This window comes from Malus sylvestris, chromosome 14 (assembly GCF_916048215.2).
Source record: "Malus sylvestris chromosome 14, drMalSylv7.2, whole genome shotgun sequence".
NCBI classification, from domain to species: domain Eukaryota; kingdom Viridiplantae; phylum Streptophyta; class Magnoliopsida; order Rosales; family Rosaceae; genus Malus; species Malus sylvestris.
In genome coordinates this window covers 27,199,634-27,215,416 of record NC_062273.1, presented here as the reverse complement: position 1 = coordinate 27,215,416, position 15,783 = coordinate 27,199,634, and the positions used below count along the sequence as shown (strand labels likewise).

General features: G+C 37.2%; 2 protein-coding genes across 9 annotated transcripts in view; both read left to right on the top strand.

Annotated features, from left to right (window-relative positions):
- The window catches only part of LOC126598704 (cysteine-rich receptor-like protein kinase 10), a 43,500-nt gene extending 38,076 nt beyond the window's left edge, over positions 1 to 5,424 (top strand). Inside the window, exons 2-8 of one of the 6 annotated variants that reach the window (XM_050265067.1) lie at positions 3,191 to 3,217; positions 3,321 to 3,464; positions 3,577 to 3,698; positions 3,851 to 4,061; positions 4,144 to 4,381; positions 4,506 to 4,656; positions 4,739 to 5,424. In XM_050265067.1, the coding sequence (XP_050121024.1) occupies positions 3,191 to 3,217; positions 3,321 to 3,464; positions 3,577 to 3,698; positions 3,851 to 4,061; positions 4,144 to 4,381; positions 4,506 to 4,656; positions 4,739 to 5,068 (1,223 nt within the window). In that variant the 3' untranslated portion in view covers positions 5,069 to 5,424. The remainder of the gene's footprint in view (positions 1 to 3,190; positions 3,218 to 3,320; positions 3,465 to 3,576; positions 3,699 to 3,850; positions 4,062 to 4,143; positions 4,382 to 4,505; positions 4,657 to 4,738) is intronic. The other 5 variants (XM_050265066.1, XM_050265065.1, XM_050265064.1 and 2 more) reach the window with 5 other exon arrangements.
- Positions 5,425 to 13,224: 7,800 nt separating this feature from the next.
- Positions 13,225 to 15,307, top strand: LOC126598713 (uncharacterized). 3 transcript variants are annotated; one of them, XM_050265082.1, is made up of 4 exons: positions 13,225 to 13,544; positions 13,645 to 13,713; positions 14,379 to 14,441; positions 14,758 to 15,307. In XM_050265082.1, exons 1-4 carry the CDS (start codon positions 13,418 to 13,420, stop codon positions 14,832 to 14,834), a joined length of 336 nt encoding a protein of 111 aa, XP_050121039.1. In that variant the 5' UTR covers positions 13,225 to 13,417; the 3' UTR covers positions 14,835 to 15,307. The 3 variants fall into 3 exon arrangements, with proteins under 3 accessions (XP_050121039.1, XP_050121041.1, XP_050121040.1); XM_050265084.1 differs by having other exon boundaries at positions 13,227 to 13,544; positions 13,645 to 13,692; positions 15,121 to 15,307; XM_050265083.1 differs by having other exon boundaries at positions 13,228 to 13,544; positions 15,121 to 15,307.
- Positions 15,308 to 15,783: the final 476 nt, after the last annotated feature.

Genomic DNA, 15,783 nt, shown 5'->3' with positions numbered 1-15,783 from the left:
AAACAAAGAAGAAAGGCGACAACGAAGAAACTGTTAAACATGGGTTAAAGGTATATTAGTTGACCTAAACCTTTCTTATGTGCACAAGGTACGTACAAGGTGGGATTAATCAAAACAATATTAGGGAAATTAAAATTTTAAATTGAAAAATGTCACCAATAAAAAATAAGGAAAACTAATGAAAAGGGCTTGAAAACTTTGAGTTTTAATGATAAGGACAAAATAAAGGGTAAAGTGAATAGTACCAAGATTGACTTTTTAGTGTAAAAATGTGACTTTTCGTTAAAGTGAACAGTACCGGGTGCTTTTCGTTAAAGTTCCCTAAAAAATAAGCGCGTTATGCACCGCATTTCAGATGCTTTAGCCAATATGTGATCTGGACTATGAAGATATGGACCACCAATCTATGTTCTAACACTCTCGCTTAACCTTGGGCTCTTTATTTATTAATTTTTTTTTGTAACTAATTAACTACAAGGGTAATTTTGTCCTTAAGGGGTGGATGTGAAAGTGAATTAAAACGTCAAGGAGTGTAAGTGTAATGTTTCAAACCTGAGGGGGTTTTGTGAAAAAACGATAAACCTTAAGGGGTGTTAGTGTAATTAACCCTTCAGAAGACTAAAGAAGTTTTGAAAGCATTAATTGAACATGTCCAACAGCAAAAGTTGATTAGGTCAGTTGATTAAGACAATTTCAGCCCCTTGTACTCAAGTTCAAGTTTTAAGAGTAGTAGCCTTGTAAAAAGAATGAAGAAAAAAAAAATCAAAGATGTTGAATATTTGAGGAAGGAAAAAAAGGCAAGAAGAGTTTGGCTAAAATTTCCAGTCAACTCAACTCTTAGACCATCTCCAACCCTGACCTAAAACCTAAAAATATTTAGCCCAGAAAATTTAGGTTTTAGCCCAGAAACAGTTTTTCTACTCCAACCCTTTTGGCCTAAAATTTGAGCCCCAGATTATCAAAAAATGAATTAAGGCTATTTTTTTTTAAATTAACTTTTTTTTTAAAAAAAAAAATTATGTAGACTATCCTAAATTAATTTTATGAACATTTTAACCTAAAAATATTTAAATTCCGATAAATTTTGAAAAATCACTAAATCAATACATGAAAATCATGATAAACCACATAAACTTAAAAAAAAAAAAAAAGACAATTAATAAACCACATAAATTTTAAGATTATTCTAGCCATTGGATTTAAATTTGGACCGTTAGATTCAATAAATATATAAATATAAAACAAAAAAAAATTGAATGTGGACCGTTGGATTAACCAACGGTCCAATTACCACCACCATCCGATGAAGAAAAGTAGTCGTTGGCTACAGGACAAGACCCACTTTTCACTCTCATCCGTGGGTCCCAGCAGCTTTTGTGGGCTAAATTTGTGACCTATATTTGCCTTCATTTTAAGTTTTAGGTTTTAGGTTTGGTTTAGGTTTTGGGTTGGAGTGGATTTGGGGGGGGGGGGGAAGGGGAAAATTTAGGTTATAGGTCAGGGTTGGAGATGGTCTTAGTACAAAACTTGTCTGCCGGTTCAAACATTCCTGTCAATTCATGACTACATTTCAATGAGACCAAATCATCTGCACCCAAAATGGGTGTGACCTCTCTATGGCCCCAATGAATGTCTGACCCCTATTAAATATTGTTAAAATATTTAATAGGTGTCAAACATTCATCAGGGTCATAGAGAGACCACACCCATTTTGGGTGCAGAAGATTTGGTCTTTTTATCATGAGCTGATCACTTTGAAAAACCAAACAAAGAAGAAGGGCGACAACGAAGAAACCGTTAAACATGGGTTAAAGGTATATTAGTTGACCTAAACCTTTCTTATGTGGACAAGGTACGTACAAGGTGGGATTAATCAAAACAATATTAGGGAAATTAAAATTTTAAATTGAAAAATATCACCAATAAAAAATAAGCGCGTTAACCAACATAGTTTACTTATCAACAACTATGTATTTGAGTTTAAAATTTTGGTCCCCCTACCTTTGTTTTTTGGAAACATTTTTGCTTACCACCATTTAGTGTCGTGTATGCTCACCATCATATTTATTACCGTTAGATGATTGATAGTACATACCGTACACATATGTATTATAATGATTTAATAATTAAATAATAATATACCATACACATCTTGCAGATGGGAAATTTTTCAATGTGAACGGAATATACATTCTCTTATTTTTGCAAAAAAAAAAAAAATTTAATGGGATTAAAAGATGAAACAGGTGACTTATTAGATTAATGAGTTGAATTTGAGTGACATGTTAGATTAACGGGTCAGATTCAATCCATTCCAAACTCAGTTAACTCAGGCTGTTTACAAGTCTATTTAATGAGAGGAACTCTTCCACTCCTGCATTGCTTTTGTTGATACTCAATACAAAAACCTATGATTTTATGATCAATCGTCAAAAAATGAAAAACATTACTACCCTTCTTTTGATTATTTCCATTTTTACTCTGCTCAGCTTTCCGACCGGTGCGGAAGCTGATTACCCGTATAAACTCTGCCAAAACACCACCTTCACCCCAAACTCCACCTTCCAGTCCAACCTCAACCGCCTCCTCTCCATCCTCTCCTCCAATGCTAACCACTCCACCGGTTTCTACAACGACACAGTCCAAACCACAAACAACGCCGTCTACGGCCTTTTCCTCTGCCGCGGCGACGTCGTGGGCACCGACGTTTGCGAAACCTGTGTCGCCACCGCAACCGCTGAGGCCCCACAACGCTGCTCCTTACAAAAACAGGCGGTGATCTGGTACGAAGACTGCATGCTACGCTATTCCAACGAGTCATTCTTCTCCACCGCCCCCGAGTTGACCCCCCTGTACAGCTGGAACGGGGATGACCCCCCCGATCAGACTCGGTTCAACCAGGTGGTGGCGGCGAGTATGAACGAGGTGGCTACCGAGGCTGCCAAAGACGCCGACAAGTTCGCTACAAAAAAAGAGACCGTCAGTGATCGGATTCACCTGTACAGCCTTGGACAGTGCACACAGGACCTGTCCGCGACTGCTTGCGAACGGTGCTTAAGGGCTGCCATAGCGGAATGGCAGAGTTGTTGTAGCGGAAAGCGAGAGGTACGACTTTTGCATCCGAGTTGTAACTTTAGGTATGCAACCTACCTCTTCTACGCCCAGAACGACACAGCCCCTGAGCCTGCACCAGGGGCTCCTCCTCCTCCGCCTAAAGGTAAAGCGAACAAACATTTTATAACTTTTTAGAAGCCCCAATCAAGTCATTTCTGGTATTATGAGATTAGTTTATTGGAAAATATTTTTTGTTTATTTTACAGGAAAAAGCAAAATCCCAACTGTTACAGTTGTTGCCATTGTTGTACCAATATCTGTATCTGTGCTACTCATTGTTGTTGGTTACTGCTGCATAACTAGGAGAGCAAGAAAGAAGTACAATCAAGCAGCAGCAGATGAACCAAGCGGTAAACAAATATATTCTTCTGCAATTCTCCTCTTGTTTATTCTCATTTATTCTCCTTTCATTTATTCCTCGTCTATAAACATTATGCTTCTATGGTTTGGTTGGTTGTGCAGGTGACAATGACATTACTACTGTCGGGTCTTTGCTATTTGATTTTGCTGCCATCCAAGCAGCCACGAGCAATTTCTCCGATGATCACAAGTTAGGCGAAGGTGGTTTCGGTAAAGTTTACAAGGTATGTTAATCTGTATATGATATGAGTGCTCCTTCAGGTCTACAAAGTTCCAATTTATATGCATGCAAAATCTGAATAATTTTGGAGCCTCAGAATCTGTCCATGAATGCCATGAGTGGACATTCCATTGTTTGATTGACGTTTTCTCGCAGGGTATACTTGCAAACGGTCAAGAAGTAGCTGTGAAGAGGTTATCAAGGAACTCTGACCAAGGCACGGAAGAGTTTAAGAATGAGATGGTATTGGTAGCCAAGCTTCAACACCGAAATCTGGTTAGGCTATTGGGATTCTGCTTGGAAGGCCAAGAAAAGATTCTTATTTATGAATTTGTGCCCAACAAAAGCCTAGACTGTTTCCTATTTGGTTTGTACACTCAGACATCTGATAGTCTTTCCCTATTGCAATAGCAGTTCGTCGATGATAACTTAATTTTGATGATTTGCAGACCCTGAGAAACAAGGGCAATTGGATTGGTCAAGACGATACAAGATTATTTCAGGAATTGCTCGAGGAATCATGTACCTACATGAAGATTCCCGACTTAGAATTATACATCGTGATCTTAAAGCTAGCAATATATTGTTAGATGGGGAGATGCATCCAAAAATATCTGATTTTGGCATGGCCAGGATATTTGGGGTTGATCAAACTCAAGCAAACACGAATAGAATTGTCGGAACATTGTAAGTTACCTATTTCATTCTTTTCTCACGACCACTTCTGTTTTGCAATTATCAAATTGAATCTGAAATGTTCTCTCGTTACATCTTGTCATAATTTCTATACTGATGGTTGTGTTTCTTGTAGTGGTTATATGTCTCCCGAGTATCTAAGGCACGGACATTTTTCTTTCAAGTCCGATCTATATAGCTTCGGTGTTTTAGTGCTAGAAATCATCAGTGGCAAGAAGAACAGTAAATTCTTTCAGACCGATGCAGCTGAGGACCTCATCAGCCATGTAAGCTTAAAATGAAAAGTGTAGTGTTCTGTTCTCTTGCATTGACATAGCATCATGAATTAAACTTTTGAATTTTATGCAGGCTTGGAAGTTATGGAGAGATGGGGCATCTTTGGAATTGTTGGATCCGTGTCTAAGAGACTCTCATTCGAGGACTGAAGTAATCAGATGCATCCACATTGGCTTACTTTGTGTTCAGGAAGATCCAGCTAACAGGCCGACAATGCAATCGGTAGTTCTCATGCTCAGTAGCTACTCTCTTACTCTGCCATCACCTCAACAACCGGCATTTTTCCTCCAAAGCAGAGCAATGGGAAACATGTCAGAGGCAACACTGGACTCCGCTCAATCTATCAGTAAGTCATCTCCATCCGTTTATGAAGGATCCATCACTGAAGTATACCCTAGATAGTGTGAATAGATAAGCTGTTACTGCTACGTATTGTAATATCCGCTTATATATACAATCATCTCTAGACAATAACAAAATCTACCGATATGGTATCATCCGTCCTTAAAAGGATGAACGTTCTGCACATACAAGTTTTAGGGGCAATTTCTGTTTGTTTATATGATGTGAATCGCATAAAATTCTACTAGAGCTCGGACTCTACATCTGTTTATATTTATTTGTTAGAAAACATGAAACTTGAATTTGGTTTCCAACGATGATTGACCATTGTTAGTATTGAAAACATCAAAGATGCAAATGTAATCTGTATCCTGAGTTTCTCCAATATCTTGATTTTTCACATAACGTGATTGATATGGTTTAGTGAGTCCTTTAATCGGTAATAACCGAATTAAACATTTTGGTACTTACTATCGTAACGATAATTTTCCAGAATCTTCCTCAAATTGTACATTCTATTTTTTTCCATGTATTATTTACCAAGTATAGCCGACCCCACTTAGTAGGAAAAGGCTTTGTTGTTGTTGTTGTTGTATTATTTACCAAGTATAGACTTACATAGAGCAGAAAACGAAGATTGTGTTCTTTTCTGTAAATTTAGTTTCTGAATTATCATCTGAGTGAAAATTAGGTCACTGAACTAATTTTTTTCTTCAGAAAAATCAGTCCTTAAATTATAAAAATCTGTCAATTACATCTCTAATATTATATTCAAAGCTACTATTTTCAATTTTCCATCAATTTAAGTCACGTTACTTGTATGTGATACACATTAAAGGGTTGATTGGTAATTATTCATAAAGAAATAGTGTATGAAGTTAACTTTTGAGGATAAATTATACGTTAGATTTGTAACCTATATGAAATGTTAAGGACTTATAGGCGAAAAATGACGGTATTACACTTCAAAGTGACTTAAGTTGACGAAAAATTGGATAAAATAGCTTTGAATATAATAGTAGGGATGCAATTTAGCAATTCGTAATGAATTTAGGGACTTATTTTACCAAAAAGTAATTAAGGGACCTAATTTTCATTGAGGTGATAGTTTAGGGACTAAGTTGGCATTTCACCCTTGTTATTCTTAAGCTACTCTGTCAGTCTACATTACCTAACCAACCAGCATTTTTCCTCCGAAGCAGAGCAGTAGGGAACACGTCAAAGACAACGCTAGAATCCGATCAATCTATCGGCAAGTCATCTTCGTTCGTTGATGAAGGATCTATCACTGAAGTATACCCTAGATAGTGTGCATAAATAAAGTGTTAGGATCTATTGTAAGATATGTTTATCAACCTACTGCTTTGCAATCTATGGATTAGAATTCTATATATGTATATGAGCAGCGGCGGATTCAGGATTTATAATCAATGAGTTGGTAAAAATGTTTAATTTTTTTTTAAACCTCAATATTCAATTTCATAAACCATAAATTTGGGATTATAATTTAAAAGTTACTTGAAATTTTAGGGACAAAAATATGAGAGAGGAAAGAGTAGTGGTTCGGTGGCAAAATGGCCGCATGTGGTGGCGGGTTTGGGGGGAAGTAATCGGGGTTGGGTGTGGATATAAGGAGGTTTATTGTTATTTTTTTTTTCTTTTAAAACATTTTGTAAAAGAAAACGATAACTAAAGACCAGGTTCAAAATTATGTCGTTTTAAAAGGAAAGCTCATGCGTCCAGTATGCAGAAACATCAACTTCAAGGCAATTCATTCAGTCATTTCGTCAAAAGATGGTGGGCACCATGGTCCGAAATGCCGATAATATTGGCGATATATCGCCGATATTATCGATTTTTAGGGGAACCGAAATTTTTTTCAATATCCAAATGGTTTTCGGGATAATTATCGATAATATCGCGATATTATCGAAATTATCGATAATATCGGAATGGGAATACTCGGAGAAGAACGCCGGAGCTGTAGAAGCTCCGGCCGACTGTAAAACAGGACCCTAGACTCCGATCTAGGTATGAAAATGAAATAGAAGACGAGATGAACGTTTTTATATATGAAGTTTGCCGTGAAACGGTCGGAGGTGTTCGGAAAGTGAGTCGACACCCACAGCCTTGCAAGAGTTCGCCTAGTTGCAGAGACGAGAAGGAGAGGGAGAAAGACGAGGTTGCTGATGATGATGGGTGTGCGTGTGTGTGTGTGTGTGGGAGAAGGATCGAGAGACGTGGGAGATCTGTGCTTGTTGTGGGAGAATGGAGAAGGGGGAGAAGGGAGCTCAGAGTCAGAGAAGAGAGAAGGTTCGAGAGTCTGAGACTGAGAGAGAGACTGTATGCATGTGAGGTGAGTGTGCGTGTGTTGTGTGCGTGTGTGGTGTCATGTCTGTGTGTGTGTGTGGTTGGGTCATCTCATCTGAGATCTGACTCACGCGGCCTAACTGATTTCACTCATGTATCTTACCATGCAATGTATAAAGTGTAAAATATTGTACTAATTCATTATATATAAATGATTATGGTGTGTTTAAACTTCTTTCATTAATTACTACATATTTTCTATACTCACAATGTTTGCCAGCTCGCTATATAATCAACTTGATAATGTTAAATCCATCATGCAATGCATTTCCTTCCAATTTTTTGTGATAAACTAATAAATAATTAACTAAATAAACATCCTGCAAAGTTTCAATAAAAATTTCCAAGTTTTTCTTACAATTTCTGTGGTTTTCATGTAATTTTTATCGATATCAATATTATCCCGATATTTCCATGTTTTCGGATTATCGATATTTCCGATATTACCGATATTTAATACCTTGGTGGGCACCAAAGCGTCACCAACTGGGCAATCAAAGGGGTCACTGGAGTTGATCCCAATCCATTTTTTTGGCTTTCACAGGGTCAAGTTTAGCTAGGGGACAAAAACAATTAATTTTTCTTTTTGTACTTGCATACTTAGATTACACACTAATAAAATGATGAATAATAACTTATGCAGTCCCTTTTAAGGGAATGATATAAAAATAGGGATTAGTTTGTGAGGTTCATTTTAAATCGAATTTCAACGATTCGAATTATCTATTTTATAAGTTTCGATTTATAGATTATCTTTGTAAAAATTTATTTCGATCTGAACCATTTACCTATTTAATTGTCTCAATGAAGAACTATATTTATCAATTTCTTTGAACTAAATTAGATACTTCAAATATTTCCAATTTATCTAATATTTTGCAAAGATGATCTATGAGGTGCAACTTAAAAATAGACTGTTCAGATCATTAAAGTTTGATATAGTTGTGTCAATCCTAACAATTTGCCTATTTAATTGTCTCGATGAAACTTCAGTGTTTTTTAGAACATAGTGTTTGTCAATTCTTTGAACTCAATTAGATGTCTCAAATATTTCCAGTTTATCTAATATTTTGCAAAGATAATCTATGAAATGCAACTTGAAAAATAGACGGTTTGGATTATTGAAATTCGATGTAGTGTAAGTTTCACAACTAATTCCTATCTTTTTAAAAGAATAGAGATCCGGCAAGTAAATGGTTGACCTACTTTGTCATTTTATTATAATTCAGAAATTTATAATCATGCCATACAAATGTTGTTGCATGAGCAGATGGAAAACTTGCAAGCTAAATTACGTTGATGAGATAGCCAATAACCCTATGACCAGTACTAAATAATATATATATATATATATATATATATATATATTAAATTAGTGCTATAATTTTTTCTTTAGAGCAATAATGTTAATGGATTAAACAGCTAGTTGTGGGGGTGGAAAAAAAATACCGAAATTTTCAAACCAAACTGAAAAAATTCCAAAATCGAATTGAAAAAATCCCAAATCCGAACCAAAAATCCTGAAAATTTATGTACGAGAATCAGTCTCACATTTTCATTCGTTCGGTAATCCCAAACCGAATCTAAATAAAAAATATATATATTATTTAATTTTAAATATATATTTGAAATCGTAACAGTCATTGAATTTAGTTGACATTTAATCTCAACCGTTGAATCCAAATAAAACCCTCACTCAATCGCTCACTCTCTCTCGATCTCACCTCACCGTCAGCCTGCTCTCTCATCCAGTCATCCTCGCCGATTTCTCTCTGATCTGATATCTCTCTCTCGATTTCTCATCCCTCACTGTGGAGCGGCTGGAGCCTTCCTTCACCACACAAAGCCACGGCCACCGCTCTCTCTCTCGATATCCCTTTATATTCTGTAATACTGCCTGTACCATAGTTCTGTTCATTTAATAAAATTCAAATCGTCATTTTTGTCATACGCGTTTGAATTAGCAGGTGATGTTGCTCTTAACTTACCACTTTGTTGCTTCAGTTTCAAAAGGTTTGCATTTGCAGTTGTCACAGATGTAAAAGCATTTGCTAAAAGAATCCTTTTAACACATGGTTATAAGTTTTTTCACACGCAAATGGCTCCGTTCTGTCTCGAGAGTCGAGATGTTTTTCTCTCTTCCGGATTGAGGTATGCGAAATGTTTGCGAAGACCTTTTAGGATCATTTTGTCCGTGTCGCTTGTGCCATCCTGCTATCACAAATTGAGCCCCGTTTCTCTTCTCGTTTAGTTTGTTTGGAGAAACCTTGTTTTCGTAGATGGGTTTAGGGTTAACATATTAAATTGCCATGAACAATGCCCTAATCAGCTCTGCACATTTTGTACTTGTTTCGTTGTATGTTTTTGTTTCTTCTTTTTGCTCTTCTGCTTTGTTTCTTCTTTTTCTTCTTCTGGTACATAACAGGCATTCCTTCAATTTAGGATTTCCGATTTGTCCCGAAATCTCGAAAATACTTTGGGATTCCGAAAATTTCGTTTGGAATTTGTTTTCAAAGTTCCATCCCGAAAAATTTCGTTTGGGATCCCGAATGCTAGTTTCGGTTCGGTATCCCATACCGAACCAGCCTTACAATCACTTTATGTGGGAAAAAGCTTCTTTGGTATTCTTCGTATCATGTGGCGAGTCGACCAAGGGCCAAAGGTAGTCAGATCCCTTCTCTTGTGTGTGGGTCAGATCTCCTTGTTAATATATAGAAGCAAAAGAAATTTGGGAGAGAGAGGAGAGAGGGATGGGGTGGGGGTGTGTGTATAGAATATGACCACTTCATCTCATGATCACCAGTCACCACAGTTGCAAGTCAAACTGGAAAAGGAAATTGTGTTGAATAAACAAGTTCGCTGTTTCATAATTGTTGATGTTTTCTTGGCTTCAAGATGGGGCATTCTTTCTGTTGTGGGGACTGTGAAATAGACTACTTTTGTTCTGCTTGCCAACCCTACACATGTTGCTAATTACACATACATGCACCCTTTCATCTCTGTAAAAAAAAAAAAAAAAAAATGGTGACACTTACCATAATTAACCAGATAAAATATGTATAAACAGAAAATCCAAACTCCATGATAAGTTGATGGCCCATTGAGTCTGTAATGCTGTGTTGGATGAAAGGTCATCTCGTTACGTTGGTATCAAACATTATTGAAATCAATTATTCAAAGATATTTTCATAAAATGCTTCTCGATGAACAAGAACGTGCGTGAAAAGGCTAATTTTAAAAAAATGAGGAATGTTGAGCATTATTGTGCTGATGCAGGATGAAGGGGCCAGCATGTGGTATGTTGGTATGTATTCAAACATGATAAATGCTAAGGAGACGATCTTATAAAACATTATATAAAAAATATAAGATGACAGAGAATTTATGGAAAGCCTCTACTTTTGAGATAGTACCCGTAGTATTTTTCATTCAAACATTATCTAAATCAAATATATTTACTTGAGGTTTAGAAAGAACGCGTGTTAAGAAACTGATACGTACATTCATAAAATCCGTAAATTTATTGTACTTTTCTTTTCATGCAAAGTTATAAGGACTGAATTGAACTTTGCATGCATGAGCCTGTATATATCCCGAAGTCCTTTAATAGGCTCGAGACCACTTTGCTTGCGATATGATGATGATAAAGGATCACAAATAACAAAAGTTGAGATTGAAATTTTTCATGCAAGTAAACTTTTTAGTTAAAAGTAGACAAGCTTAGGCATTGAGTTTAATCTGTCACGTGTAGTCTCCCAGCTAGCAAACCATCTCCATCAGGCTATGTCTATCTCCCAACAACATATTATCATCATCGTTTTTCCATCTGTTTGCGTGAAGAAAATTCAACTATAAAACCCCATTCAACAACAACAAATTCCCCACACCCAGAAAATTAAAATTAAAATCCACGACCCTAAACCCTAGATCAAACTGGTTTCTCAAACTTACCAATCCAAAAATGTATGTGTGATTGGAGCTGGACCCTCAGGGCTTGTAGCCGCAAAGGAGCTGAGCAAAGAAGGTCACAGTGTGGTGATGTTGGAACAAAACCATGATGTGGGAGGGCAGTGGCTCTACGACCCAAATGATCAGGTCACCTACCCTAAAAGTGCATAGCAGTCTTTACACCTCTTTGAGGCTCATATCTCCAATAGAGATCAAACCATCCTTTTCAATCATAATCTCTTCTCAATCACAATCTCTTCCGGCTAGGACTAGAATGAGAACTAGAATCATTATGTTCTCTTCCGGCTAGCACTAGAATGAGAACTAGAATCATTGTGATAGCTGAGTTCTGTTTACTACAATATAATTATTAAAATCATTTCATTTGACTGGCTAGTGTTTAAAGTATTAGTATTGGTGGAAATATTGATGCAAATTTGTGGAAATATCGACGAATATATCGAATATCTATTGTTTTCGACAAAAATGATGGAAAATTAAAATGAAACTTTACGGCTTGTTAAATATGGTTTGGACGAAATATAAGAGTTCCTCCGATATTCAACCGATGTATCAGAAATATCGACAATATTTGTTAATTTAGCTTAAATTTAAGAGTTCATCCGATATGAGGTGAATTTAAAATCAACCGTATTGAAGAAATTTTAAACATTGACTAAAACTAATGGATGATATATATGCATGAATGATATCAACATTTAGTATTTTTAAAATTTGATTTGATGGTGTTAATTTGTTTATTGTACGTACATGTTTTTGTTGAAATCTACTGTAGTTTAATGTGCGATAAGATCAATTGGATAGGTACACAACCCTGGATAGTTAAAGTACGGGGTGTGCTATTCACACACCATTTTTACTTCTCACACATCTTTTTTACTTTTCACACACCTCTTGTTAATTTTTGTATTTTTATCTTCTTCAATTCATGATTTGACGGTCGAAAATTAGAAGATGTGTGTGAGAAGTAAAAATTGGTGTTGATGCCTTCTGTTTGATCTGATAGTGATGCATGTTTTGTCTAGGCCCTAGATGTTAGTATATGAGCTTTTTATATACTATATGTGTGGAATATCATTAGCAGTGGAAATACCAATAACTCTGCATGCCTGTGTTTATTCATGTCGCGCATGCAAACTAAACGAGTAAGCATTGTGTACAAAGAACCCAAGAAGGATAAAAATCATTCAAACGAAGAAAGAAAACAACACTAAAAAAGTCACTTTGCAACAAAAGGCAATGCCGACCACTTTGAGAAGTAAATTCTACACCAATAATATTTGCATAAAATTATGCAAAGAACAAAATTACACATGCACCCTTTAATTTATGTGAAAAAATGGTGACATTAATTCCCTAACCAGAGAAAATGTATATGGATAATTTTACAGAGATCAAATTTATAAATCAAATTTGCCAACTAAATAATGTATTACCAATAAAAAAAAAGTGTTACTAGTCCCACCCCATTGTCCTATTTTCTCACCCACCTTATAATTTCACCCATCATAAAAAGTTAAAAATGAAAAACTCTCTCTTCCCACCCACCCTTATTCCTAATATAACCTTTTATATATCTCTAAAATCTTTTAAATTCTATTTATTAGAGAATATAGGATATATATATCTCTTTAACAAAAAAAATGATAAAAATTGGTTAACCATCCCAATTCCAAAACCACTGAAGCAACATACCTCCAAACCCCATCTGCACCACGATCCCCAATACGGCAGCCGCACCAACACCCAGGCTCCACCCCATCCAACCTTCGCAGCACCAACATAGCCTCAAAACTGCCCACCTCCATGGGTTTACCTGTAACACCCCACCCCCATTTTATTTAAAAATGGTTTTTAGTTCTTAATTGGTGAACCCAAGACCTTTGATTTTTGTTCCCCTCTACCCGGACCCCCTCTTCTTTCTCTCTTTTTCTTCCCTCTCTTTCCCGTCACTTTCCCTCACTTTCTCTATCTCTCTTCTTCTCCTTCACCGTGCCACACCCCTAACCCATATCCTAAATCATCATCAAATCACAATTTCGACATCACCATCGTCTTTATCTCGTCACTATGAACTCAACCATAGTTTTGGCATCTTGGAAGTCGAACCATGAAGCCCCGTACACGAGCTCTGACGCAGACCGTCACTTTCGAAGTAATTTCCGGCCAAACCACGGCGATTTGGCCGGCGTGCAAGGTATCAATTTCTTCCTCTCCCCAAGTACTACAACTTTCCTTTTTGCTTCACCCAATTTCATTGAGTATTGAAGAAGTTATACTCATTTGAATCTTACCAGTTACCGGCGAATCCGACAGCTTTCGAGGCGTTTTCCGGTCAAACCACGGTGAGTTAGACGTCGTGCGAGGTACCATTCTCTTCGTCTCTTCGAGAACTACAACTTTTGTTTTTGTCTCACTTGATTTCGATGTGTTTTGACAAAGTTATGGCCGTTTAAAGTTGAGTGGTTTTCCGGCCGAATTTCCTGCCTTCTTCTTCCTCGGGTCCGGCGATCCATCAAACTTAGGCCTTTCGGCCTTTCTGCCGAGCCCAACCCAAACCCATTTTCCTTTTTATTTTTAATTTATTTTAATTGTTTTTAGTTAAGGGCCTTGGGCCGTTTTTAATTCAAGGGCCTTCGGCCCGCCCCCTTATTGAATCCAGAAACCATTAGGCTAAAGGTCTTTGGGCCTTTTTGAATCAGGGCCCTAAGCCCATTATGTTTAACCCCTAAACCTTTTGGACCCAAGCCCAAAGCTCAAGCCCAACCCGGATCCAACCCAATACCCAGATCCGTTGACTTTGACCCGACCGGTGACCTGCGTTGACTGACCCGGTCTGACCGTTGACTCTCGGTCAACGGTCAGTGTTGACTTTGACTGTTGACTTTGACCGGTCAATGTTGACTTTTCGGGTTTTCGTCCAAGACTGTCCTAGGCTAATTTCGACGTTCTGGACCCGATTTTGAAGTCCGTTTTCCCAAATTCAATCGTTTGAGTAGAGTTTGACTAAATGGATCATTTATGTGCTTAGGTGAATTTAATGACGGCGGTTCCGTTATTCCTATTTGGTATGGCGTTGCACCAACGGTGTACGGTGAGTGGACCCCTTCTAAAATGCATGTTTTGATAGTAGAAATGCACACATGAAAAGTATGATTTCATAATTATATTTTATGAAATGCTTTGAGATAACATGCTTACTGAGGCTATCTTGAATTATTACTATTTTTCCTATAACCCGTGTTCTTATAGAATATCTTATGGATGACGATATAATATTTAGAACATATTTCGAATACCTCTTTATAGTATAGATGATGGATGACTTTATACTATGAAGTTGTTTTTCAATATATATATGTTCAATGGTTTTGTACTTACCTAGTGGTCCTTTCCGCTACGGGACGTAGGGATAGATTCTGGTCCGTCCCGGGCGACGGTTTGGTGTTGGCATATGGCCTGGAGTGTGTTTCCTCTGGCTATTTAGCACAGGGACGGGGAGCCGACAAAGGGCCTGAAGTGTATTTTCCTCTGACTGTCTGCTCAGAGACGGGGAGCCGGCATGGGGCCTGGGGGTTATCGGACAATTCACTAGGGATTATTATATATACAAGTTATGATTTGAGACATTGCACGGCATGCTAGGTTTCGGAAAACCTATGTTTATCATTATATATGTGTTTTCATAAAACCTGGGGGTTAGTACGTTGATAACTGTTTTACTATATATATATCAAATTGGTCCACTCATGTTTGTTTTGCGCCCCCTTCAGGACTTAGAATTGAGGCGTACAATCCCGGCATCCAGGCACTTCCGCATCGGCATCTTTGAGTCTTCTTGGTGTAGAACCCATTCTTTTACTCATTCAATTTTATATTATTTCTGTTAGTATTCTAGTTAGTCGTATGCTCTGAACACGTTCCTTAAATGCATATTCCTTACTCTTTTATATTTATAAACCTTATTTATTCCTTGTTTTTCGCATTTGCACTCAATAAATGGTTTTCGTCACCCTTGGGTGTCGGCCAGCACGTGCCTATCATGGTATTCGAGGAATATCGGGATCGGGGCGTGTCATTACCCATCTTCCTTCGTTGTACACAATCTCTTTCACTGACGGTATTGGATCGAGATTGTACACTGTCATGAGATAAAGGGAAAGGAAGGAGTTGAAAAGAAGGTAGCCATCATCGACGCCGCCGTGAGGGAGGCATGTGGTTGTGCACTTGTCGTGGTTATAATGATAGTGAGAACGGGGTGGGAGTTTTCTAATTTTTTTTCGTTTTTTCGTTTTTCTACTATTTTAGTTTTTAATGAAAAAATCTAATGCTTACGTGACAAAATACAATTAGTTATTATTTAGGTCCTTACAGTCATTCTCTAAAAGGACATAGTTGTCAATGGAATTTTCACATTTAAGTGGGGTGGGGAATTA

Coding starts and splice junctions, on each gene's coding strand:
- LOC126598713 (XM_050265082.1), top strand. CDS start 13,418: ATGAACTCAACCATAGTTTTGGCATCTTGGAAGTCGAACCATGAAGCC. Junction 13,714..14,378: donor TGAGTTAGACGTCGTGCGAG/GTACCATTCTCT, acceptor TTATGTGCTTAG/GTGAATTTAATGACGGCGGT. Junction 14,442..14,757: donor CGTTGCACCAACGGTGTACG/GTGAGTGGACCC, acceptor TACGGGACGTAG/GGATAGATTCTGGTCCGTCC.